At 43.5% G+C, this 27,617-nt stretch overlaps 1 protein-coding gene across 21 annotated transcripts in view; it reads right to left on the reverse strand.

Moving 5' to 3' along the window:
- Positions 1 to 7,563: 7,563 nt before the first annotated feature.
- LOC144681869 (protein MTSS 2-like) overlaps positions 7,564 to 27,617 on the reverse strand; it is a 180,454-nt gene continuing 160,400 nt past the window's right edge. For 20 of the 21 annotated variants that reach the window (XM_078543969.1, XM_078543970.1, XM_078543957.1 and 17 more), the window contains one exon: positions 7,564 to 17,636. In XM_078543969.1, the coding sequence (XP_078400095.1) occupies positions 16,882 to 17,636 (755 nt within the window). In that variant the 3' untranslated portion in view covers positions 7,564 to 16,881. The remainder of the gene's footprint in view (positions 17,637 to 27,617) is intronic. The other variant, XM_078543972.1, reaches the window with a different exon arrangement.

Below are 27,617 nucleotides of genomic sequence, written 5' to 3' on the forward strand. Positions count from 1 at the left end.
TAACCGAGAGAATCTGTCAAGGAATTACATTTCCACCAACTAAATAAGAACTTTTATGAGGGAAAAAAAACCTCACTGAGTTGTTAACTGGAACGCACTGCCTGAAAGGACTGTGAAAGCAGATTCAATAAGAGGCAAATCATCCTTGAGGGACTGCCCAAGAGGAAAGTAGACAAATGTCGATGTGGCGATGGTATTCCCAAAGTTTTGATCCAGTGGCAATGAATGGAATGCAATGTGTGTCCAAGACGGGATGGTGTGTGAATTGGAGGGAATCCACTCTCTTTGTCTTTCCAGGAGATGAAGGCCACGAGTTTGGGAAGTGCTGCTGAAGAAGCTTTGGCGAGATGCTGCAATGAATCCTGTGGATAGAACACACTACAGCTGCTGTGTGACAGCGGTAACTGAACCTGGTGGATGTGATGCTGATCAAGTGGACTGCTTTACCCTGGATGATATTGAGCTTTTTAAGTATTCACAGGAAGATGTGTAAAATGGTATTCTGGAGCTGCAGTTCGTGAGGGACAAACAAACATGGTGAAGAGTTGGAAACAACTTTAATTATATCTGAAGATAGTTTTCTGTTGGCAACTTGCTTGACACCATTCTACGTTACTGTTAACAACCTCCTTCCCTCTGTGATTCTGACAACACACTTCGAGTAAATACAAGACAGCTAAGTGTATGGAACAAACTTTATTTCTACAGTGTAGGTGATCAATCCATATGGAGCAAAGTCATAAATTGGACTCCTCTTGCTCCAACCACCTGATTTATAGCGCTGCAAACTCAGCCTCTTTTATGCACTGCATGTTTACCACATGATGTTACATACATATATAGATCTTCAGATTGCCAAAATACCTCCCAAATTATGATTACACTATTTATTTCAAAGCAGCTTTACTATGGTCTTTAGCTCTCCATTAATAACTCATTGTTGACCTCTGATCTAGCAAGCACACCCTTGCATTCTAGGTTATAATTCAATGTTAGATTTGAAAAAAAGTGTAAGACCATTACTAAGGCTCTGGGGGAGGGTCTTGTGCTGCAGTGATAGTGTTCCTACCTGTGGGTTCAAGTCCCAAGTCAGGATTTGATGGTCATGGAAGGTATGTTCATAACATGGCCAAACAGGTTGATTATTAGCCTGTAAATTCTTGCAAGATGCTTGATGGCAGGTGGTAAGAGTGGGAGAGTTTCCTGGTCAGCCATACTGCAGAAGGCAATGGCAAACCACTGCAGTACTTTGCCAAGCATAATCATGGACCAATCCAATGGGAATACATGGTCTCCAATGCCCTCTTAGGCATGGCATCTGATGGAGGAGGGCTAAAGAGGTTTTGATAAGGTTAACTTCAATGGGATGAGATAGAGGCTGATGACAGTAAACTGGTGAAAACACTTATTGGGTAAAACTGCAGATGATAAGTGGGAAGTGTTTAAATATACAAGACCAATAGTTACCAATAGAGAAGAGTTTATTTATCAAATAAAACAGCCATGGTCGACAAAAGAGGTGAGTGAAAATTAAAGGAAAGCGTGCAAAAGTGCAAAGAATATTGTAGATCCAGTGATCTGGGAGAGATATAAAGAACAAAAGATAGTAAGAGCTCCAAAATAATACAAAAAGAAACTTGCAAGGGATTTTAAGATTAACACAAATAAGTTTTTGCAATTATGTTGTAAGAGAAAGGGCAGTCAAAGGTAATATCGACCCTTTAAAAATAAGTGAGGGCCCAAGGTTTTCAAGGAGTTAAGTAAAGAAATTGTGTATGCATTATTCATAATCTTCCAAGTGTTCTTGCTTCAGGAATTATCCCTTTTTGGTTTGGAAAATTGCAAATGAAACTCCATTATTTAAGAAAGGTCAGAGAGAAATACCAAGAAATGATGGACATGTTAATCTAACATTTTTTGTGGGGAAGCTATTGGAATCTATTGGTAAAGGGCTGACAAGTGGCAAGTAACATTCATGCCACACAAGTGCCAGGCAATGATCATCTCCAACAAAAGAGAATCTAACCATTTGCCATTGATATTCAATGGCATTACCATCACTGAATCCCTCATTATCAATATTCTGGGGGTTACCACTGACCAGAAACTGAACCGGACCAGCCATATAAATACTGTGGCTACAAGAGCAGGTCAGAGGCTGGGAAATCTGCAGTGAGTAACTCACCTCCTGACTCCCCAAAGCCTGTCCACCACCTACAAGGCACAAGCTAGGAGTGTGGTGGAATACTCTCCAATTGCCTGGATGAGCGCAACTCCAACAACACTTAAGGAGATTGACACCATCCAGGCCAAAGCAGCCCACTTGATTTGCGCCCCATTCACCAACTTAAACATTCACTCCCTCCACCACTAACACACAGTGGCAGCAGTGTGTACCATCTGCGAGATGCATGGCAGCAATTTACCAAGGCTCCTTCAGCAGCACCTTGCAAACATGCGATCTCTACTGCCAAGAAGGACTAGGCAGCAGTTGCAAGTTCCCCTCAAAACCATCCTGACTTGGAACTTTATCACTGTTCCATCACTGCCGCTGGGTCAAAGTCCTGGAAATTCCGCCGTAACAGCACTGCGGCTGTTCCTACACCATATGGACTGCAGTGGTTCAAGAAGGCAGCTCACCACCACCTTCGCAAGGGCAACTAGGGATGGGCAATAAATGCTGGTCTAGCCAGTGATGCCCAGAACCCATGAAAGAATAGAAAAAAAAGGACAGAGTGACTGAGTGCATAGAGCTGATTGAAGAGAGCTGACATGATTTTGAACAGGTAGGTGATGTCTACTGAACCTAATTGATCTTTTTGAAGAAGTAATCAATGTATTAGACAGGGGAATGTCTATGAATGTTGCTTATATGGTCTTCCAGAAGGCATTCAGTGAGGTTCCACATGAGAAACTGTTAGCTAAACCTAAATTCATAGAACTAATGCCAATTTATTGAGCAGGTTAGGGGATTGCTTAGACAGTAGAAGACAGTATGGATAATGGGTATGCATTCAGATCAGATGGAAATGATTAGTGGTGTCTTACAAGATCTCTGCTGGGGACTCAACTGCTTGTTATCTTTATTAATGACTTGGATAACACAATAGAGAGCTATATATGCAAGTATTGTTAAAATTATGGAAAGCTATAGGAACAGTGGAAGTCCAATGTCGGGTTTCAGGTGCACAAGTCACTAAAATATAATAACCAGGTACAAAAATTGATCAGATTGGTAAATAGAATGTTAGCTGTTATGGACTAGAGGACTAGCATACAAAGAAGAGAAGGTTTTGCTATAGTTATACAAAGCTCTGGTTAGACCACATCTGGAGTAACTGTGTACAACTCTGGGCACCACACCTTAGGATGGATATATTGGTCTTGGAAGGATTGCAGTGCAGATTCATCGGGATGTTACCAGGGTTCCAAGGGTTAGATTATGAGGAGGGATTACATGAACTAGACTTACATTATCTAGAATATAAATGGTTAAGGGGTGATTTGATTGAAATTTTCAGGGCTTTGAAAGAAACTAAAAGAGACTGCGAGGTTCTTAAGCAAATTGATATAGGGAGTGACAAGGTATTGGAGGTGTTGGCTGGCTTAAAAATGGACAAATATCCAGGTCCGGATGGTTTGTGTCCCAGACTGCTGAGGGAGGCAAGGGAGGAGATCGCAGGGGCTCTGACCTGAATTTTTAATTCCTTTCTGGCCACGGGGGAGGTGCCAGAGGACTGGAGAACAGCTAATGTGGTTCTGCTATTTAAGAAGGGCTGTAGAGATAAGCCAGGGAACTACAGGCCAGTAAGTCTCACGTCAGTGGTAGGGAAACTATTGGGGAACGTTCTGAAGGAGAGTATCTATCTCCACTTGGAGATGCAGGATTTGATCAGGGATAGTCAGCATGGCTTTGTCAGAGGGAGGTCATGCCTAACAAATTTGATTGAGTTTTTTGAGGAGGTGACCAGGTGTGTAGATGAGGGTAGTGCAGTTGATGTAGTTTATATGTATTTCAGCAAAGCCTTTGACAAGGTACAACATGGGAGACTTATAAAGAAGGCAAAGGCACATGGGATACAGGGTAATTTGATAAGGTGGATTCAAAATTGGCTTAGTTGAAGGAGGCAGAGGGTGATGACAGAAGGATGCTTTAGTGCCTGGAAGCCAGTGTCCAGTGGCATACCACAGGGATCTGTGCTCGGTCCCCTATTATTTGTCATTTATATAAACAACATAGATGACTATGTGGGGGGTAGGATTAGTAAGTTTGCAGATGACACAAAGATTGGCCAGGTGGTTAACAGTGAGGTTGAGTGTCTTGGGCTACAGGAAGATATAGACAGGATGGTCAAATGGGCAGATAAGTGGCAGATGGAATTTAACCCTGAAAAGTGTGAGGTGATACACTTTGGAAGGAGTAATTTGACAAGGAAGTATTCAATGAATGGCATGGCACTAGGAAGTTCTGAGGAACAAAGGGACCTTGGCGTGTGTGTCCATAGATCTCTGAAGTCGGAGGGACATGTTAGTGGGGTGGTGAAAAAGGCAAATGGGACACTTGCCTTTATCAATCGAGGCATAGATTACAAAAGTAGGGAGGTCATGTTGGAGTTGTATAGAACCTTGGTGAGGCCACAGCTGGAGTACTGTGTGCAGTTCTGGTCACCACATTATAGGATGTGACAGCATTGGAGGGGGTGCAGAGGAGATTCACCAGGATGTTGCCTGCGATGAAACATTTAAGTTCTGAAGAGAGGTTGGATAAACTTGGGTTGTTTTCATTGGAGCAGAGAAGACTAAGGGGCGACCTGATCGAGGTGTACAAGATTATGAGGGGCATGGACAGGGTGGATAGGAAGCAGCTGTTCCCCTTAGTTGAAGGGTCAGTCATAAGGGGACATAAGTTCAAGGTGAGGGGCAGGAGGTTTAGGGGGGATGTGAGGAAAAACATTTTTACCCAGAGGATGGTGATGGTCTGGAATGCACTGCCTGGGAGGGTGGTGGAGGTGGGTTGCCTCACATCCTTTAAAAAGTACCTGGATGAGCACTTGGCACATCATAACATTGAAGGCTATGGGCCAAGTGCTGGTAAATGGGATTAGGTAGGTAGGTCAGGTGTTTCTCACGTGTCGGTGCAGACTCGATGGGCCGAAGGGCTTCTTCTGCATTGTGTGATTCTGTAGATAGAGAAATCTATTCTGCTGGTGGGGTAGTCTCAGAAAAGAGACATAACCTTAAAATCAGAGCCAAGCCATTGCAGGAGAGAAAATAGGAAACACCTAACACAAAGAATGCTAAAAGTATGAAACTCTCTCCAGAAAAAAAAACACTATATGCTAGCTCAATTAACAATTATAAATCTGAGATTGACACAATTTTTGCTAGCCAGCTGTATTCTGTAACCAATCTTAAATTGGTTGTCAGCATAATTTTTAGCACACTGAGGATTATTTAGCAAATGTTGTCCAATCGCGGAATCACATTTAATGTTGGACATCCTGTTTTGAGTTTTGCAAACACGGGCTGGCTGGGTACGGTCTGTACCTCGCCTGTTGTGAACAAGGGTGGATGTGCTAAAAGTTGACACCTAATTTAAGATTGTCAGTCAGGCTTGCAGAGTGGAGCATTTGCGTGTACTGGAAACTACATATTTTAATACACAGGGCCCTGTACTTTGCAGACAGAAAAAACATATACACACATTGTGCCTGTTTCAGCTAAGCAAAATAAGTGACATCCATTCACTGGCTCATTCCTCAGGGCAATGCCTTGACCAATCAGATTCAAGCTACCTGGTTTAAAATTCCAAACAATGCTTGACAGTTAACTGTCAGTCACCATTAACCGTTGCATTCTCCTGGCAATGCCTCCACCAATCAGAGTCCACTTGCCAACCGGTCAGTACTCTCTTCTCATACAGTATAAAGTTGTTGCTTCCCCTGACATTGGTATGTGTGGATTGTCATACAGACTCAAAACGTGAACTCTGTTTGTCTCTCCACAGATGCTAGTTAGACCTCAGCAGAGTTTTTTCAGCATTTTGTTTTTGTTTCAGATTTCCAGAATCCACAGTATTTTGCTTTTAGCAATGAAATAATAACCAGATAATCTGTTTTAGTTCTGAAGAAGTGTCATATTGGACTCAAAATGTTAACTCTGTTTCTCTCTCCACAGATGCTACCAGACCTGCTGAGTTCTTCCAGCATTTTCTGTTTTTGTTGGTATTCTTGCGATTGTCCTGATGAGTGCAAGATGAAAAGCTTTGACAAAATGTCTTTTTTCAGCAATACTCAAGTTCTGTACTACCAAACGACTATAATAAATTTCCACTGATATAAGCACTTTATAAAATATTGTGAAATATTGCACAGTAAAAGGATGTGAGAATTGGGCACTAAAATGGAGTTGAGGTAGATCATCAGTAATGATTTTATTGAATGGCACAGCAGACTCAAGGGGCTCTCTGGTCCAGTGCTGCTCTCATCTCTTGTGTTCTTACACAAAGCACTAATTGGTGGCCTGTAAATTAAAATTACAGTTCAGGCTGTAAAAACAAAATTCTATTGGCAAGAATTCTCAGAGTGAAAATGAAAGATATAGGCCAGGATTTTCCAGCCCTGCTGTGGGGAACGCGGCAGACCAGCCATAAGTTCATTGACTTTCGGAGCGACCAGATGAGCCTGGTGGTTTTTGGGGCCAGAAAATCCCGTCCATTATAAAACCTACACCAGTAATAGTCCTAATGACCATTGACCTCTCCCAGGAACAGTCAATGCCATGGATATACCTTAGTAAGAGTCAGTAATAGTGACCATAGGCTAATCTGTGTCAGTGCCAGAATCCATAGATCTACTCCAGTTACAGTGCCAGTGGATCCATCCCAGTGACAGTCAGTGCCAGTGGATCCACCACAGTAACAGTCAGCACCAGTGGATCTACCACAGTGGCAGTCAGTGCCAGTGGATCCGCCCCAGTGGCAGTCAGTACCAGCCGATCCATCACAGTGACAGTCAGTGCCACTGGATCCACCCCAGTGACATTCAATGCCAGTGGATCCATCCCAATGACAGTGCCAGTGGATCCACCACAGTAACAGTCAGCACCATTGGATCTACCTCAGAGACAGTCAGTGCCAGTGAATCCACCCCAGTAACAGTCAGTGCCAATGGATCTACTGCACTAACAGTCAGCGCCAGTGGATCTACCTCGGTAACAGTTGGTGCCAATAAATCTACCTCAGTAACATTCAGTGCTCACATCCATATACCTTATCCATTCTTTAGATTTATTCAGTTCCCCCAGACACCTGCCGGAATCCCTCAAGTAAAGAGTCTCCAAACTATTGAGAAACGGACAAAGTATGGTTGCTTGAGGTGGATCCAGGATTTCCCTGTATGGGGAGGGCCCACTTACCTCACCCTGGTGAAGTAGGGTGCAGACTGGCAAGTCCCCTGTTGTTGCTGCTGATGTGGAGAAGAGAGTGGGAGAGGAGAGAGGAAATTGGATTTGGAAAGAAAACAAATGCTGTATCAATGGGTGAGAAGAGACAGAGGCTGGTGGTTTTGTACAGTACAGCTTTATTAATACTGGAAACATCACAGTGCGGTTGAGGCTTCAGGCGGTGAAAGAGTAAACAAATTTACATGAATTATAGTATTACAAAAAAAGAGTGCGGGAGGGGAGGAGGCACTGAAAATAAATTAAATGACAATTACCAACAGCACCAGTACCGTTATTTCAGCGTTTCTCAATTACTTTTGTCTGTACAAAAAAGGAACATGGGGGGGAGGTGGAGAGAACACATGGATATTGAAATGGCAAAGAAATCTTCTGTTCTTTGTCAAAGCCTGGACAATAAAAGTGGAAACAAGAGAAAATTGCACAACTGGTGATCAATGCCCCTCTTTATTAATATATATATATATATATGTATATATATACACGGAATGAGCAGTGCTTGAGATTACATCACAGAGAGGTTGCAAAGGAGTGGGGTGATGGAGGAGGGGGTGTGTGGGGGTTAGAAATGTGCAGTGAAAAAGGAGATTTGCGCCTCTCTCTGTGTGCCTGCTGCCTGGCAGTAACTGCCCACTTGATTCCAAAATCCTTCTGCCACAACCAAACTCTCTGCTGAGTTTCTCTGACTCTATGAGTATAACTTGCTGCTTAGTTTAACAAGCCAGCTATGCACAGATTTAATAGCTATTTTATTGTTTTCCTTTGCCCTCCCTAATGGTACATGTTTTCAGGACTTTGACATTCTACAAACCACAGCCTGACCCCCAAAGGCCCCCATCCCCCAAAATACTCTTGCAAGCGTTGAAAAAGGGGATTACAAATGTGGCAGAAACTGAGCGTGCCTTCAAACCCTATTGGTCATTCTCCCTTTAATGAAAACTGAGCCGGAGATGAACCAGGATGAATTCGAGATGATCTAGACATACGCTAAATAATGCATGTTCTAAAGGAACTCCTCTCCCATCGTTGCGAGCATTACCCAGCCGGTTAGATCCAACTCAACAATTATCCTCAAGGGTTTTCTTGCTGACAACAACCTGCATTTCTATAGCATCTCTAGTGTCATCAAATGTCCCAAGGAGCTTCTAAAGAGCCTTACCAGACAAACATTAACACCAAGCCACATAGCGATATGTTAGGGCCTGTCAGTGACCATAAACTTGGTCAAAGAGGTAGGTTTTAAGGAGCATCTTAAAGGAGGAGACAGAAATAGAGAGATGACAAAGATTCAGGACGGAGTTCCAGAGCTTGGTTTTTCAGGCAGTTCAAGTTTTGTTTGACCCTTTTTAAGTGGTGTATGAAGTTTCCCCAAGCCACAAAGAAATGTGAACTTTGACCCCAGCTGACCGGAAGCGTCCCACAAACTGTCCTGCCCTCCCCCCCACCTCTCAAAAGGACTATCCTCTTGGGAGTATTTTTCTAAAAGTGGACATGGTTTTATTCTCCTCTTTTTAAGGTGTGGACTCCCACTGATGTACCTCGCCTCAAATGGCTGTACTGCCCCTGAGACCCTCAATGGTGTGTGGCAGTGGGCTGATCAACCATGGTAACTTCACAGTTGATCCCAAATCATGTTTGTGTGTGAGGTCCAAGCATGCACACGTCTGAGCAGCAGCATCCTGATAGTGAGTAGCAGGCGATAGCTTCCCCTATCCTACCAAACTGAGATATATCCTTTAAATAGAAAAATGAATCAGGTAATTCATTTTTGTCTCATTCTTTTTCCCTGTCTATTTCGGTAACAATTGTTATTTTCAACACAGCTCTCAAGGCTGTAGAGTAACAGTTACTCTAATCCAGTCCTCCACAAGTTCATCTTCACTTAATAACCAGCAAAAAGATTTCAACATTCAGTCCGTTAATAGCTCACTTGCCCTCCAATCAGATACAACAATGCCAACTGCTCACAGAGAAACAGTATTGCACAGGCAACAGTTTAGTGAAGCTTGGCCTCAGTCACCACTTTTACAGAATGTGTTCCCTTGAACACCTGAAAACGCTGTGCAATAAAAACCAAAGCTGGCTTATTCAGACACTAAAAATGTAATGGACCAAAATATAAATCCCAAGTCAAACCACGGGTGATGATCCTGGACTCTTGTGTAATTAAAGCAGAATTCTGCTTGCTTAATTGCTGTTAACTAGCAGTTGTTTTTAACGGTAGCTCCTTAAAGGCAAGTGAGACCATATAACATGGGGGAAAACTGTTGTGGCACTAAGTGACATGTTAAATGTTTAACGTTGATTAAGTGATGATGCCTCTATAGTTACTAAAGCAGATCTTTGTCAGCCTTTCTTAATCCTTGTCACTATCACATTTAGCTCGCAGGCACGATATGTGATCAACTGTGATTGAGGGTCTCACGGGCGGAAGAGCCATTTGAGGTGAGGGACACCAACGGGAGTCCACACGTCAAGGAGAGGAGAATAAAAACGCACAGTCAAACCTCTGATATCATCGCACAGGTTCCATGTCTCCCTCTTACTCACTACCAACCCAACCTCTGAAACCACCCCATTCTGCTCCTACCTTAGTGTCTTGGGTAGCTGGATTCAAAAGCAATCACATTCAGGAGCTCAAATGAAGTTTAAAAAAAAACTGAAATAGGACTTGGAATAAAAGCACGCTCATTTAAATATATATTATATATAACATATATCTACTACTGCAAGTAGTAACCCTCACTGTTCCTTCCCCGTGTATCTCAACCGAGGGCCATTTTTCATTTAACTCCCCAAAAAGTGAGTGGTAGAAGGATAGTGAAACACAGATAGCATCACAATTGAACTTAGCTCTCTTCCATCCATCTCTAACACTGCTCTCTTTCCTGACCCCTTCCTACGAATCTCAACTTTCTTCCATGATCCCACCTTAATGACGTTTCAAATTCTACCCACCTCCATTCCTGCTCCCAGTGCCGTTTCCCTATTACTGTCCGGGATACATTGGACTGTCCGACTCCTACCCACCATCCCATCCCCTACTGTGACCACCCCAAGCTCTCCCCGCTACATTCCCTGAAGAGTTACAACCTAAACCTTCACTCCTGATTTGAACTTGATAAATCACGGAGAGATCGTGAGTGATGACAGCATGGCAACAAGCGGATCAGTTAAGCCCAATGGAAGGAGATGTGGCATTTGAGAGAAACTGCTCAAAATTTTACAGCAGACAAACTGGAGAGAAATCACACTAACAGATTGCTTCACTGTTGGACTAAAATACCTTCATTCCAACATTCCATTTCAAATTAATTCACGGTTATTCATAATAGGTAGAGTACAGACTGTACTTAAGCAGCCTGCACTTGCAAAGCCCAATATAAAACATCTACTGTTGGGTGTGATTCTGCGATTGGACAGCACTGGCTGAACAATCCTGAGTGTGCTAATAGCTACACTAACAACCAATTTAAGATAATCACCCGAGCTCATAATGTGGCTCATTTACACTTGCTAGAAGTGACATACATTCAAACACAGGGACCTGTTCTCTGCATACAAAATGAGCATGTTCAAGCCTTGTGCCTCTTTTGAATTACCCAGGAGCTTGGGGAGTCTATAATTCCCTGTTCCCCATGGCAGCATCTCGGCCAATCAGACTGAACTTGCCAACCCTTTACTGCTGTTGTATAAATTGTTGTGATCATTTGAAATTTGACATTCTTGCATTTGTCCTGATGAGTGCAAGACAAAAAGCTTCGGCAACATCTCTCTCTCTTCAGCAAGGTTCAACAAATATTTTTCACCTTAATGTACTTATTAAATTATTGCACAACTAGAATGCTATAAAATGTGGTTTTAAAGTGAGCTAATGTGGATTTGAAGCCTTGAGGTGAGTTTTAGCTAAGGACCTATTTCATCTCACTCCCAAAGCTTCGGTGTGCCAATGTCATAAAGATCTGCCAACTCAGTTACTGCATCAATGTCTGTTTCCAAGTTCACTTTTCCCTACACTTCTTTTATAAATTCATTCTTATCTCCCCGAGCTGAATTCCTTTTTAAAAAAATAGTCACTGTTGTTTTAGAAAGTGCTCAGCTGGTTTTCTAAAAGCACAAATGACATTCTAACATTTTCTGCAAGTCTGCTACAGTACTGGAAAACATCACTTAATGTCACAGAGCATGTGCAGGTTCACGCGTACCCCTTGTGCACACATTAAGATTAAAGTAGGCACATTCATTGAAACTGGGTCTAGTGTGGTTACAACAAACTCTTCCTGGGCTGACGCTCAGGGTCACTGGTGGCAGCAGCAGCACTTTAGTAGCTCACCTGAATGTGGACCTAGATAGGGGAAATGTCAGCGAGATATTCGACTGCAGGGACCATCAGGGCAGAGCTCAATCCTGCCCTCATAGGATCCACATTCACCTGTGGCTGGATTGGAGTGGGGGGGCGGTGGGGTGGGAGGGGGGGCGGTGTGTGGGTGGGGGTGGGGGGGGAAGAATGGTTGGGGGTGTTGTCAGATGGCCAGAATTCCTTGGGTCGTGATTGGGAATGAAAGCATAGGAAAGGAACCTAGGAACACTGAGTCCATTTGTAGCGTCCTCATTGCCATCCAGCTGGGATGTGAATTTGGAGTCGTGCTGATGGAGCATGAACTGAGGTTATTGAAACAAACCTTTAATTTTCTACAGAAAATACTGAAAAATGTTTTTAAGGACAGATGTCAAAATGTCCAACTGCTGAAATTTTCAAAATCTAAAAGGCTGTTCAGATTATAGATCACAATTTATATCTTTTCTAGAAATTTCTATATAATGATATTAAAACCATTTTGCCTACGAGTGAGAATTACACAGTGACTATTGAATCAGAGGATTTGCTACACACCCATCTGGTTAATAAATATGTTCTTCACTTTCCTTAAACAATTATTTCAGAAGTTAAAATGGAATTTAAGCCCAGGCATAACTGTGCAGGTTATTCACACACCATGGGATGGATTTTACTGCCTCCCTTCCAGATGTGTTTTGGGGGGGTGGGTGGGCAGGTAAAATATGATGGGTGTCTAGCCACTGCCTTCCTGCCAACCCCTGACCCAGTCCCCATGGTAGACAGGCAGGCGCTAAGATCAGCAGCCCGTCTGCCATTTTTAAAAAGATAATTAACGAGCAATTGATCTTGTTATCAAGCCAAATGACCCGAATATTATGCTGCCCATGCTGTAAAACAGTTGCCGTTACAGATGGGCAGGCCGCTTTTTTTTAAGTGAACTGCTCAAAAGCTGAGAAAGGAAGGTGAGGGGAGTTTGTCCTTTGAAGGGTGTCCAGTGCCCATCAGGGGTACCCTCCAAGGTGCCACACACCCACTTTGTTCAATGCATCTAGCCTCCAAAACCCATACACCCTCCACACCCCTGCCCCTGGCATCCCGATTCTTCCCCATCCAATACCCCGACTTACCCCACTCAGGGGTCCATGTCCTCTTCATCCCTGGGGCCTACTGGCTGTCCCTTACATTGCCCCTATAAAATCCAGCCCCATGTATCTAGGACATTCTTTTGCCCACTGTTCGAAAGTGGCATTCCACAGTTCATGGCTTGCCCATGTGTTTAAATCACATGCAAGGGCTACAGGTATCAACCTTGGTTCAATGGGTAGCACTGTTGCCTCCAAGATAGAAGGCTATGGGTTCAAGTCCCACACTGAAGACTTGAGCACATAACCCAGGCTGACTGAGGGAGTGCTACACTGTTGGAGGTATTGCCTTTTGGAAGAGACGTTAAACTGATGTCCCGCCTTCTCTCTCAGGTGGACATAAAAGATCCCATGCTACAATTTCAAAAAGAGTAGGGGAGTTCTCCTGGTGTCCTGGCCAATATTTATCCCTCAACCAACATCACTGAAATCGATAAACTGGTCATTTATCTCATTTGCTGTGCTCAGGTTGGCTGCCATGTTCCCTGCATTACAACAGTGACCACACTTCAAAAGTACTGTATTGACCATAAGACCATTAGACATAGGAGCAGAAGTAGGCCATTCAGCCCATCGAGTCTGCTCCTCCATTCAATGAGATTGTGGCCGATCTGCTAATCTTCAACTCCACTTTCTTGCCTTTTCCCCATAACCCTTGATTCCCTTACTGATTAAAGATCTATCTATCTCAGCCTTGAATATACTTAACGACCCAGCCTCTACAGCTCTCTGCAGTAAAGCATTCCACAGATTGACTACCCTCAGAGAAGAAATTCCACCTCATCTTTGTCTTAAATTGGTTGTAAAACTCTTTGGAACATCCTGGGAGGTGCTATATAAATGCAAGTTTTAAATTTATAAATACCAACAGTTGAAGCCACCTTCCGCCATTACCGCGAACAGTCATTTCCAGACTGTGTCTCCCCTACAGTTGCTAAGGCAACATGCTAGCCAATAATATCTCAAGATCATGGGGAAACCATAAACGATGGGATTCCGAAACAAATAGGAAATTTAGGAACTATACAGTTAGCATCTGAAAGGGGAAAAGACGGATTGATGTTTATGAGGAGATTCCTCACTAAAACTCACTTTTACTTGTCTCTCGGGGGCTTAGCTGGTTTCCAGATGGGAGACTGGAATGGAGCATCATCTTCATGGTCAGATTTGGGAATCTCATATCAACAGCATTGGGTTCCACTAGTCACAGGTCTAGCCTGTCACTGGACTAGCAATCCAGAGAATGCCAAACCAGCTCCCAACCCTGGCTCTTTGAGATACTTGAAAAAGCTGAAAATACAAAGCTGGCATCAAAGGTGACCAAACAGTTGTTGGGTTTTAGTGAAAACCCAACTGGTTCAACCATCCTGTTTAGGGAGCGAAATCCACTGGCTTACCCAGTCTGGGCCTATACGTGGCTCCACACCCAAAGAGGTTCACTCATAACTGCCCTCCAAAGTGGCCTAACGAAACACTCAGCAGCATCAAACTCCGGCAATGGAATAATCTTGTTACCTAAAAACTGCAGCGGATCAAGGAGAAAGTCCATTGCCACCTCCTCGAGGCAAATGTGGATGGGAAATAAGTGCTGGCAATGCCAGGACATGCATGGCCTGAGAACGTCTAAGTGGAGAATTAGGTCTGTCAGTAAGGAGTGGGATTCTTTTCAGACAGCTCCAGATAACTGTGAAGGCCAATGCCCCAGAGGCTGAGGGTGGTATCAGTTGGAGTACACGGTTACCTGTACTGGTTACTGGTAAACTGTCGCATATTAACTGGCGTACCAGTGGTACTCTGGTACACCAAGGACATCTGGCTAACCTGTGCCAAAGCTCTCTAGATTAATGTAAATGTGATATGTGACCCTGTAGGAGAGTATGTTCACTCAAGGCTGTATAAACAGTAACTGGAAATCTCAGCAGTTTGGTTTGAAGGCTTGGAAATATGCTGATCAGTCTCTACATTTCAGCCGCTCCAAAGAAAACTCATCTGCTTTGCATTTGCAGCAGTTCCTTAGTTTATTCCAATAATATTCGAGCATCTGTCTATTAATATCATAGAAATAGCCAGAATAGCAGCAGGGGCTTAGTTGGTTGTTTGCCTCTCTCCTATTCTCAATAATATACAAACCCAGCACAGACTTGAGTGGAGGAATGCCCAGGAGGTACGATTATAGATTGTGTCCTTCCAATCTGGGTGGTGTTTGGAGAGCGGGCCAGAGCGAGAGGGAGGGAGAAAGAAAGAGAGAATTTTCAGCTGTATTAATACTGGGGTTAAGTACTGGTGGGTACAAATCCGGATCCAGTGGTGGCAGGAGCAGTTAGAGGGGGGTGAAACAAGAACGTCTCACAACATTAAAGTTTACCCGCGGCAGCGCAATCTCCTTCCTAAAACCCATTGGTAACCAACAAACTAAATAGCCCAGTGGCAACAATCTATTAACTTTAGATGCAAGGGAGGCTTTTTATAAGAGAATATTGCAACTTCCCTAATAAAAATAAAATTACATTGTCTACATGGTGAGGTTACCCCTGGAACATCTTCAGGCCCTCCTAGAAATATTCTCATCCTCCGTATGAATATGATAGGAAACAGCTATGTTGAATGTTCGAATTGCCTCCGCCTCAGGCCCTTCTCTCTGCTATCACTTCCTGTAGGTTTTCCTTATGTGTGTTCCAGGGTAACAGTGCCTCATATCCCTATCCTTGCTTTGAGGAATCAATACAAGGGGGTCAGAGCTCAGTTTTCATTGTCTGATGTTGCATCAGGCAATAATATTTTCAGCATCAATCTAACTCACCATTGTTTATTCAAAATATATTTAAAAAGTTACAAATAAAAATCCAGAAGACGGGAATGCTAAACAGATAACTACCAGTAACTGGACAACTCGGTGACTGAATAATTACATTCACCTCTCAGCATGGATTTTCAATAAAGGGTTACAACTGAATAGTGGCTCCAGCTAACTACAACTTCATTAAAGGTTCAACTTCCCAGTTGAAAGCAACCGTATTAGTGCTATAAAAGATAACATTGTATTTATCAACACGTGCCCATTCAATCCTGACACAGAAAATAGTTCAACAACATTATTCAAAACAGGGGGCAAAACTTGAGTGTGAATCAGCTACTCAAATGGATAGTTGTGAAGTTGGGTTTTTCAGCTCCCAAGTTAGGGGCCCTGAAAGTTAGAGTGTGTCCAATTAGGTAGCGAGTTTTCTTCTTAAATTGGGTGAACGTTAGTTGGGACAAGAAGTAATCACCAATTTTTGTCCAGTTCTGATAGGAATTCACAATCTTCATACACACGCCCTTTCAACTTGACTGAACGAGCAACTCAAGCATAAATCAGCAACGAGATGCACCAGGAGTCTGTGCACCTTGCCCTCTCTCTGTTAAATCTCCAGCCTTTTCCTTCTAAACCTCCCTCACTGCTCTCGAGCGGCCCATTCTTTTGTTGTTGTGGCTGAGGAAGGACCCAGTTGGGAGGCCAGAGACACACATTGAAGACCAACACACATTGAGGACGAGCGCAAACCACCTCAGTGTTTGAAGCTACACACAGCACGTTATAGAACGTTTTTCTTGCACCAAATACCGCAAAAGCTGAAAAAAATGCCACGAAACAGGTGAGTCAGTTAAATGGCTGATAGAATATCTGTAAAGAACAAAATGTTAAATTCCTCTTTATAACTAACATAGTACACTCATTTAAAACCTGCCACATCTTAATTTAAAATATTTCACTCCACCACACCAGTCGGCTGTAGTTGCTTGGTTTAAGATAGTTCATGGCACTGCGTTGGAATCCAGCCTGGTTGAGTCAGAGTTCAGTGTCTCTTTGTTCAATCTTCTCATCATTCCTCAGAGTTCATTTTATAACACATGCGGCCTACTTTGGCCTACTTTCGCCTCAGTACGTCTCAGCCCTCGCTGTCACAAAATCCTCGGCGCAGACCTGTCGTTGGTGACGGTCCTCCGAAGCTTCACCCCTCGGCGTATGGCGGTGAGCATGTCTTCAGGGGCCTCGCTGGGAGACACCGGGGGCAGTGGGAGGCCAAGGCCATCATCGGGCACTGCACCAGGGAGCATTGCAGGGAAAGGGAACTGTCCGTCGCCCAGAGCCTGGGCGCTGGCCACGAGCTCACCGATCTTCTCAACCAGGCTGTGGCGGTTGGCAGCTAGCTGCTGCTCCTCCTCACTCGACATGTGACCTCCTGGGTACACAGAGATCTCCATTGTGCCCGCGTCGCCCCAGGCAGCATTGGGCAGGCTCAATCGCTTCGGCGAAGCCTTCGCATACTCCAAGGCGTTCGGCAAAGTGTCGTCGCTGAAGAACACGCATTCCTCGCTGCCGATCCTCACTGGCCCCGGGGCGTCAGGCACGGTGGGCGTTTTAACCGGCACTATCGGAGGACGGATGGGAATCGGACCCGCATTGGAGAGGGCACGGCGCACGGATGGCTTGGTGGAGGGGGTGCGCCTGATGGTGGCCACGCCCGGGGTGACTGAAACATTCTGCACGCTCCCCGAAGGCAGTCCAGCTGTCGAGGCGGGGCGTTTGGTCTGGAACATTCTGCGGTAACTCTGGGCGATGTCGCTGTTCCGCGGTATGGTCGAAGATCTGTCAAACTCACTTTGGTGTTCTGCCTCCACGTCACCATTCACAGAGTAGCAATCGTAATCTGAAACTGCGCAGAAAGCATGGTTAATACTTCAGTCAGGCATCAGAAGCACGAGTAAGTGCTTGAATGTGTAAGCTTTTATTGTAATGGACATGGGTAACACAGAGATCAGAGATACAGACTCCAAGGTTGGTCACTTTCCTGTGATGGTGTACTCAACTGGCAAGTTGGACAGATGGAATCGCTATCTTTTGGGTTGCTCAATAATGGGTCTATGATGACCAAGCAAGCTCACAACTAGAGCACAACAGATTCCTACTGAGCACTCCCTACAAATACAACCAAATGAGTCTTTTAACTCTGATACTCCTGCAAAATAGCAAAAGAAACCAGTATCTATGGTTCAAGTTGATAAACCACAGACAGCAAGCTAATTTCAGCCTTTGACGCCTGTTTCTCTAGTGAGGCACTGAGTTTCCTCTTCAGAGGATTGACAGCAGATTGGATAACCCATACCCTCCGCCAGTAGTTTAATGGATTGATCCAGCAGGTAGTGTATTATTGAGCTGTGTAGTCCAGGAAGGTGCCAGCTTTGATCAGTGGTTTGTGCAGTCATGGGTTACTTAGGGCGATGGAAGGGACATTGCAAATGGCCCTATTAACCCTGAACTTGAGAGATTGATTCCCAGTTGCCAGGTGACAACCCTTGCAGAAAATGCACATGTGGAAACTACGGTGAGAACCAGTATGGGCCAGACTTTTAACATTCCCACAGTCGATTCACTTTATTGTCTTCCCTGGCACTTGAAGAGCCACTTTGGTGCTGTACCAGTCCATATGGACTTGTGCTATAGAAAGGGTCTTCAAGAATAGAGGCAAGAAAATGAGAATGGAAATATCCAAGCTAAACTACACCTCATCTAATGTTCTTCCTGTGAGCACGCTCAGAGTTTGACCAACATTGCATTTTCTCAGCCCAATATCTCTGGCATTTTGTTGGCCAGATTAGACAGCAAGGGGGAGATGGTAAAGGGGTAACCTAGGCAGACATCGATTGGAGGCTGGTACCTTTAGTAAACTGGGGCCAATTGAAAAACATCTGCTGTCAACAGTAATATCAGCTGGAGCCATTGGTGGGGTTTGGACATCCTGGCTAGTCAATACCCACAGACAGATTGAACTGTTAGAAGCATTAACACACTAGATCATTGCATCCTGTCCATTCAGTGCTTTAGTTAGGGTCAGTCTACAATAGAGCAGCTAGACTGCCATCCCCTTTTCTATGAATCCACTGAAGATTCAATCCAGCTACTTACACCAAACATGCAACACAGAAACAGGCCAAACAGCCCATCTAGTCTCCACCAATCATTTACACTCAACACCAGACTCCTCCCATTCCATCAGTCTCATCTTTCTATTCCCTTTTCTCATTTAGTTACCTTCTGAAAGCAATTTAAGCTATTTTTTTTATGAGCTGTGGGCTTTGCTAGAAAGGCCAGCTACAACTGGCCAACCACATTGCTGTGGGACTGGAGCCACACCTAGGTAAGGACCTCTCTGTCTCAATTTCTGGTGATAGACTGTCCACCAATATCCATTACAAGCCTACCGACTCCCACAGCTACCTCGACTACAGCTCCTCACACCCCGCTTCCTGTAAGGACTCCATCCCATTCTCTCAGTTCCTGCGCCTCCGTCGCATCTGTTCTGATGATGCCACTTTCAAAAACAGTTCCTCTGACATGTCTTCCTTCTTCCTTAACCGAGGTTTTCCACCCACGGTGGTTGACAGGGCCCTCAACCGTGTCCGGCCCATCTCCCGTGCATCCACCCTCACACCTTCCTCTCCCTCCCAGAAACATGATAGGGTCCCCCTTGTCCTCACTTATCACCCCGCCAGCCTCTGCATTCAAAGGATCATCCTCCGCCATTTCCGCCAACTCCAGCATGATGCCACCACCAAACACATCTTCCCTTCACCCCCCCCCGGTGGCATTCCGCAGGGATCGTTCCCTCCGGGATACCCTGGTCCACTCCTCCATCACCCCCTACACCTCAACCTCCTCCCATGGCACCTTCCCATGTAACCGCAGAAGGTGCAACACCTGCCCCTTTACTTCCCCTCTCCTCACCGTCCAAGGGCCCAAACACTCGTTTCAAGTGAAGCAGCATTTCACTTGCACTTCCCTCAATTTAGTCTACTGCATTCATTGCTCCCAATGCAGTTTCCTCTACATTGGAGAGACCAAATGCAGAACTGAGTGACCGCTTTGCAGAACACCTTCGGTCTGTCCGCAAGCATTACCCAGACCTCCCTGTCGCTTGCCATTTCAACACTCCACCCTGCTCTCATGTCCACTTGTCTGTCCTTGGCTTGCTGCATTGTTCCAGTGAAACTCAACGCAAACTGGAGGAACAGCACCTCATCATCCGACTAGGCACTTTACAGCCTTCCGGTCTGAATATTGAGTTCAACAATTTTAGATCATGAACTCTCTCCTCCATCCCCACCCCCTTTCCGATTCCCCCCCTTTTTTTCCAATAATTTATATAGATTTTTCTTTTCCCACCTATTTCCATTATTTTTAAATGTATTTCCATCCATTGTTTTATCTCTACCTTTTAGCCTTTTTTGATTCCTTCACCCCACCCCACCCCTACTAGGGCTAACTGTACCTTGCTTGTCCTGCTTTCTACCCTTAATTAGCACATTCCTCAGGTAATATCACCACCTTCAACACCTCTTTGACCTTTTGTCTGTGACATCTTTTGGTTATCTCCATCTATCACTGGCCCTCCATCCAGCTCTATTTGTCCCACCCCCCCGTAAACCAGCTTATATTCCACCTCTCTTCTATTTTTACTTAGTTCTGTTGAAGGGTCATTCGGACTCGAAACGTTAACTGTGTTCCTCTCCGCAGATGCTGCCAGACCTGCTGAGTTTTTCCAGGTATTTTTGTTTTTGTTAAGGATTTCCTTTCCTTAGTGAAGCAGATGGGGTTTTTATGAGAAGTAATGATGGTTTCATAATAATGAGCTTATTGGATTTACTGTGGTGGTGGGATTTGAACCCTAGCTCCCTGAGGACCAGCTCCAAGTCCAGTGACAATACCACTACGCCATGGTCTCCCCTAGTAGTGAGCTCTATATTCTAACCACTTATTGAGTAAAGAATTTTCCTTTTATTCCCATATTGGATTTAATAGTAACAATCTTGTATTTATGGTCACTAGTTTTGCATTTTCCTACATGTGGAAACATTCTGTCCACAACTAGCCTATTCAACACATTCATAATTATAAAGACTTCTATAAGGCCTTCATTAATTCTCTTTTCTAAAGAAAAAAGTCCCAACCTCTACAATCTCTCCCAATAGCTCTAATCTCCCTGTCTGTTACCACCCTTGTAAATGTTGTTGTACTTGCTCCAGTGATTCTATGTCCTTTTTATGGTACGGAGACCGGAATTGTGTGCAGTGCTTTTAAGTGTGGCCAGGGTCATACAGAAGTTTAAAATAATTTCACTACTTTTGAATTTTATACGCCTGGAAATAAATCCCAGTGTTTTGTTACAATTTTTAATTGTTTTATGGACCTGCGGTGTTGCTTTTAATGATTTGTTCACCCGTATTCTTCACTCCTCCCCCCATTCAGTTTCTTACTTTCTAAAATGTAGGTGATGTTTTGACCTTTCCTGCATCATCTCATATTTATCTATGTTAAAGTTCATTTCTCACTTAATTTGCACCGTCTGCCCATTTTCTAACGTCCTCTTGTATTATGCTGTCTTCTTCTTCAGTGTTAACCATAACTCCTCAGTTTGGTATCATCTGCAAATTTTGATATTGAGTTGCTTGTGGAACACCATTTTCTTTGTGGAACACCATTTTCTACCTTCCTCCAATTTGGATTTACCCCTGCTCTCTGCTTTCTACTTTTTAGCCAATTTGCGATTCATTCAGTTATTTATCCCCTGACTCCATATTTCCTCACCTCTGTCATGAGCTTACAGTGTAGTACCTTATCAAAGGCCTTTTGACAACCTAAGTATATGACAGCTACTGCATTATCCTTGGCTACTCCTTTCATTACCTCTTCAAAGAATTCTATCAACTTGGTTAAGCTTGACTTAGCCTTTGACAATTGATCTTTTTTTTAAATTAAATTTTCTGTCTGGAAAAGCAGTCCTTTTAGCATAATTTCCAGTATATTTTCCAATCACTGACATTAGCCTGACTTGTCTGTAGTTCTCGGGTTTTGTTCCATCTCCCTCAAAATGACTAACTATAAATGTAAAGAGCTCCAAAGCTTTGGGGAAACTGTGGCAGTGTTAACATCACTGGACTAGTAACCCAGAGGCCCAGGCTAATGTTCTGGGGACATGGGTTCAAATCTCATGTCAACTGGTGGAACTTAAATTCAATTAATAAAAAAAAAAAATGGAATTGAAACCATCATCAATTGTTGTAAAAGCCCATCTGGTTCACTAATGTCCTTTAGGGAAGGAAATCATGCCATCATTACCTGGCCTGACCTACATGTGACTTCAGATTCACAGCAATGTGGTTGACTCTTAAACACTCTCTGAAATGAGCTACTAAACCACTCAGTTCAAGGAAGTTAGGGATGGCAACAAATGCTGGCCTTGCCAGCGCCGCCCACATCCCATCAAAGAATATTTTTTTTAAAATGCTGCATCATGCTATAGTTATAAACTTCTTACAGTGACGTATCTGTGTTTTTACATCATATGGTATATATTCAATTTGCATCTCAGCCGGCTGTCCACCCAATTTTCATTGCCCAGGTGAAGTTGAAAATATATCCTCATCTCTCTTGCTTATCCTCAGTCAGGCCAATACTTTGTGTGATAGAGGAGCCAGAGGTAGCCATTTTGGTTGATTTTTTTTTTTGCTGGGACCTGATAAAGGTATAGAAAATTATGAGGTGCATTGATATGGCAGATAGGAAGAAACTTTTTCCCCTTAATGGGGATGTCAATAACCAGGGGGCATAGATTTAAGATAAGGGGCAGGAGCTTTAGAGGGGATTTGAGGAAAGTTTTTTTCACCCAAAGCGTGGTTTGCACCTGGAACACTGCCTGAGGGGGTGATAGAAGCAGGAACCCTCACAACATTTAAGAAGTATTTAGATGAGCACTTGAAACACCATAGCATACAGGGCTAAGGGCCAAGTGCTGGAAAATGGGATTAGGATAGGTGCTTGATGGCCAGCATGGACACAATGGGCCAAAGGGCCTGTTTCTGTGCTGTATAACTCCATGACTCTATGACATTGTAAAGTTTATTTCCTATGACATTATGAATGGATAAAGCTTCTACAATGCACTTTGCTTTAAAATTAAGACTGAGAAGCCCAGGTGAAAGGCCAAGACTCATTACACACACAACCATCAAGGTTGCAAAATGGAAGAGAGAAGATAAGGTTGTGATCACTTATGTTTAGTCATGATGTTTTGGGTATTGAACTTCATGATGTCACAGTAGGGAGAGTGCTATCCAAAATGGTTCCTCATAGGTTATCCCTGAACAGCAGGCCTAATGCTTAAAACCGGGTAACATGAGGAACATGAGTAGCTGTACTGATATCTAGCTACATAACATCAACAATTCAGTAGATTACTATAAACTCTTCAGTGAGGACATCATCACATGCCAACTAAAGGAAGTGCCTTAATTATAACTTTTGCCCCTGAAATTTGATGTGAGAGAATGTCTCAAGCAGGCAGCAACAACAGACCTCACTAAGATGGCAGCTTGAGACTGAGTGCAGCAAGACCGAATGCTTAAACCGGGAATTTAGTAAGTGAGGGAGTTCAGTGCAGTGAGAGAGGAAGTGCTGTTCTGGCCTTCACAAAAGGAATGGTCGAAGAGAGAGAGCTGGGGACAGCGAGACCAAGACCTGAAGTCTGGAGACATTAATTAGGTGTACAGGTAGGTGATTGGTTAGTCTTAAGATTTTGTCCCCTCTGAAATAGGGCAGTAGTTTAAACTGATACTGGGGAGATATAAGTATTATATTAATAACGAGTTAAACTCCATAACATAACAACAGATAATCATTGAGTGAAATTCTAAACTTGAAACCTAATTAGTTAAATTAAAACAATGCAATGTTGGCAGGGCAAGATGAGGTGTTGTAGCTGTAGCATTTGGGAACTAGTGAACACCTATGAGAGCCACAGCAATCACATCTGCATTAAACATCTGCAGCTCAAGGAACTTCAGATTTTTTTTTCCTTATTCATTCACAGGATGTGAGCATTGCTGAAAAGGGCAACATTTGTTGCCCATCCATAATTGCCCATGAACTGAGTGACTTGCTAGACCATTTCAGAGGACAGTTAAGAGTCAACCACATTGCTGTGGGTCTGGTAGGCCAGACCGGGTAAGGACGGCAGATTTCCTTCACTAAAGGACATTATTGAACCACATGGGTTTTTACAACAATTGGTGATGATTGTCATGGTCACCATTACTGAGACTAGCTTTATAACCCATATTTATTAACTGAATTCAAATTCCACCAGCTGTTGTCGTGGAATTTAAGTTCAGTTAATACTCTGTCCCCCAGAGTATTAGCCTGGGCCTCTGAATTATTAGTCCAATGGCATTACCACTACACCACTGTCTCCCCTTTTCAGAGTTGATGAGCTGGAGTCTGAGCTTCAGACACTGCGTTGCATCAGGGAGGGGTAAAGTTACCTGGACACTTTGTTCCAGGAGGCAGCACACTCCTTGGGTTAAGTACTTCAGATTTGATCAGTGGTCAGGGACAGGAGGGTGTGATTACAGATGAGGGAGGTATGGAGATCCAGAAGGTAGCACTGGAAGAGCCTCAGCCCTTGCAATTGTCCAACAGGTTCGATATCCTTGCAGCTTGTGTGGACAAGAGCAGGGACTGCAGGGAGGATGAGCAAACTGACCACAGCACTGTGGTGCAGCTGGCCATTCAAGTGGGATAGTAAAAAGGAATATAGTTGTAGTAGGGGACAGTATAGTTAGAGGGATAAATTCTGTTCACTGCAGCTGCGAATGTGAGTGCTGAAGGCTGTGTTACCTGCCTGTTGCTGGGATTAAGGACATCTCCTCAGGGTTGGAGTGGGTGTGGAAGGGTTCACTTGTGGTCCACGTGGATTCCGACGACATAGGTTGGACTAAGAAAGAAATTCTGCTGAGGGAGTATGAGCAGCTAGGGGCTAAATTTAAAAGCAGAACCTCAAAGGTAATAATCGCTGGATCACTCCCTGAGCCACAAGCGAATTGGCATAGTGTAAATAGGATCAGAGAGTTGAATGCGTGGCTCAAAAATTGGTGTGGGACAAATGGGGTTCAATTCACAATCAGAATCACAGAATTGCTATGGTGTAGAAGGAGGCCATTCAGCCCATCATGTCTGCACTAGCTCTCTGAACATTTTAGCTTAGTGCCGATCTCACGCCTTTTCTCCATAACCCTGCACATTGTTTCTATTTAAATAATCATCCAATGCCCTCTTGAATGCCTCCGTTGAGCTTGCCTCCACCACACTTCCAGGCCGTGCATTCTGAACCCTAACTACTCGCTGTGTGAAAAAGCTTTTTCTCACCTCACATTTGCTTCTTTTGCAAAACACTTTAAAATTGTGCCCTCTGGTTCTCGATTCATTTACGAGCAGGAACAGTTTCTCCCTACCTATTCTGTCCAGACCACTCATGATTTTGAAAACTTCTATCAAGTTTTAATTCCTGGGGCCCTGGCATCAGTGCTGGGCAAAGTGGGAGCTGTACCATTAGGATAGCATTCACCTGAACCAGGCTGGGACTAGTGTCCTGGCAAACTGCATAACTATGGCTGGAGGGAGGGCTTTAAACTAAATATTGGGGGAGGAGGTATGTGGAACCTTATTGAATGCCTTTTTAAGGAGAGATTTGGAAAGTTAAAGAGAAGGCAATAGTGCAGGGTAGCAGCGATTCAGTTAATGATAACCAGAGTGTGATAGGAAGGGGCAGGGCATACAAACATAGGAATGCACCAGCAAATAAGGTCGGAGTCGTGAAAGACAGAATGAAAGGCTCTTTATCTGAATGCATGCAGCATTCATAACAAGGTGGAGGAATTGATAGTGCAAGTAGAAATAAATGAGTATAGTATGATAGCCATTAAAATGATGTGGCTGCAAAGTGACCACCAGCTGGGACCTGAATATTTAAGGGTATCTGACATTTCAGAAGGACAGGAAAAAAGGAAGAGGTGGGGTAGCTCTGTTAATACAAGGTGAGGTCAGTATAGTGGTGAGAAATGATCTTGGCTTGAAGGATCAAAATACAGAATCAGTTTAGGTGGAGATAAGAAATAGCAAAGGAAAGAAGTCACTGGTGGAATGGTTTATAGGCCCTCGAATGGAGCTACATTGTAGGGCTTGTAAGAAAGCTACTGCAATAATTGTGGGAGATTTTAATTTTTATATAGATTGGATAAATCAAATTAACAAAGGTAGTCTGAAGGATGAGTTCATAGAGTATATTCGGAACAGTTTCTTAGAACTAGAGTCTTAAACTTAAATAAAGGCAATTACAAGGGTATGAAGACAGAGTTGGCTGAAATGGACTGGGAAAAGAGATTAAAAGGTAAGACGGGAGAGAAGCAGTGGCAGAAAGGAGATAATTCATAATTCTCAACAAAGGTATATTCCATTGAGCAAAGAAGACTCTACCAGAAGGATGCACCATCCGTGGGTAATTATGGAAATCAAGGATGGCATCAAATGGAAAGAAAAGGAGTCCAGTGCTGCAAAGATTAGTGACAGGCCAGAAGATTGGGCACATTTTAGAAACCAACAAAGAATGACTAAAAAAAAATAAAATGGGAGAAATCGGAGTTTGAGAGAAAACTAGCAAGAAATACAAAAACAGACAGTAAGAGTTTCTACATGTTTATAGACAGGAAAAGAGTAGCTACAGTGAGCATTAGTCCAGTAGACGATAAGACTAGGGAATTAATAATGGGAAACAAGGAATGGCAGAGATTTTGCGTCTGCCTTTGCGTAGAAGACACAAAAAGCATCCCAAGAGTAACATAAAACAACCACGATCGATGGAAGTGACCCCTGAGAGAAAAAGCAGTAAGAAAACTAATGGGACTAAAGGCTGAAAAGTCTCCTGGGCCTGATGGCCTGTATCCTAGGTCTTAAAGGAAGTGGCTGGAGGGGTAATGAATGCATTGGATGCAATCTTCCAAAATTCCCTAGAATCCAGAAAGATCCTAACAAATGTAACACCACTTTCAAGAAAGGAGGGAGACAAAAAGCAGGAAACTAAAGGTCAGTTAGTGTAACATCCGTCATTGAGAAAATGCTAAAATCCATATTTATGGAGGTAGTAGCAGAACATTCAGAAAATCATAATGCAATCAGGCAGAGTCAACAGGGTTTTATGAAAGGGAAATTCTGTTTGACAAATTTATTAGCGTTTTTTGAGGATGTAACAAGCAGGGTGGATAAAGAGATGTGTATTTGGATTTCCCAAAGGCATTCAATAGGGTGCTACATAACAAGTTCCTGCACAGGATAAGAGCTCATGGTTTTGGGGCTGATATATTAGCATGGATAGAGGATTGGCTAACCTAGAGGAAGCAGAGAATCAGGATAAGTGGGTCATTTTCAGGTTGGCAAATTGTAACTAGTGGAGTGTCACAGGGATCAGTAACTATTTACAATCTATATTAATGACTTGGATGAAGGGGCCAACAGTGTTGTAGCCAAATTTGCTGATGGTACAAAGATAGGTGGGGAAAGCAAGTTGTGAGGAGGATATAAAGAATCTGCGCAGGGATATGGATAGGTTAAGTGAATGGGCAAAAATTTGGGAGATGGAGCACGATGTGGGAAAATGTAAGGTTGTTCACTTTGACAGAATATCATTTAAATGGAGAGAGACTACAGAATGCTGCAGTACAGAGGGATCTGGGTGTCCTTGTACATGAATTACAAAAAAGTTAGCATGCAGGTACAGCAGGTTATTAGGAAGGCAAATGGAACATTGGCC

Source organism: Cetorhinus maximus, chromosome 6, assembly GCF_964194155.1.
Source record: "Cetorhinus maximus chromosome 6, sCetMax3.hap1.1, whole genome shotgun sequence".
Classification (NCBI taxonomy): Eukaryota; Metazoa; Chordata; class Chondrichthyes; order Lamniformes; family Cetorhinidae; genus Cetorhinus; species Cetorhinus maximus.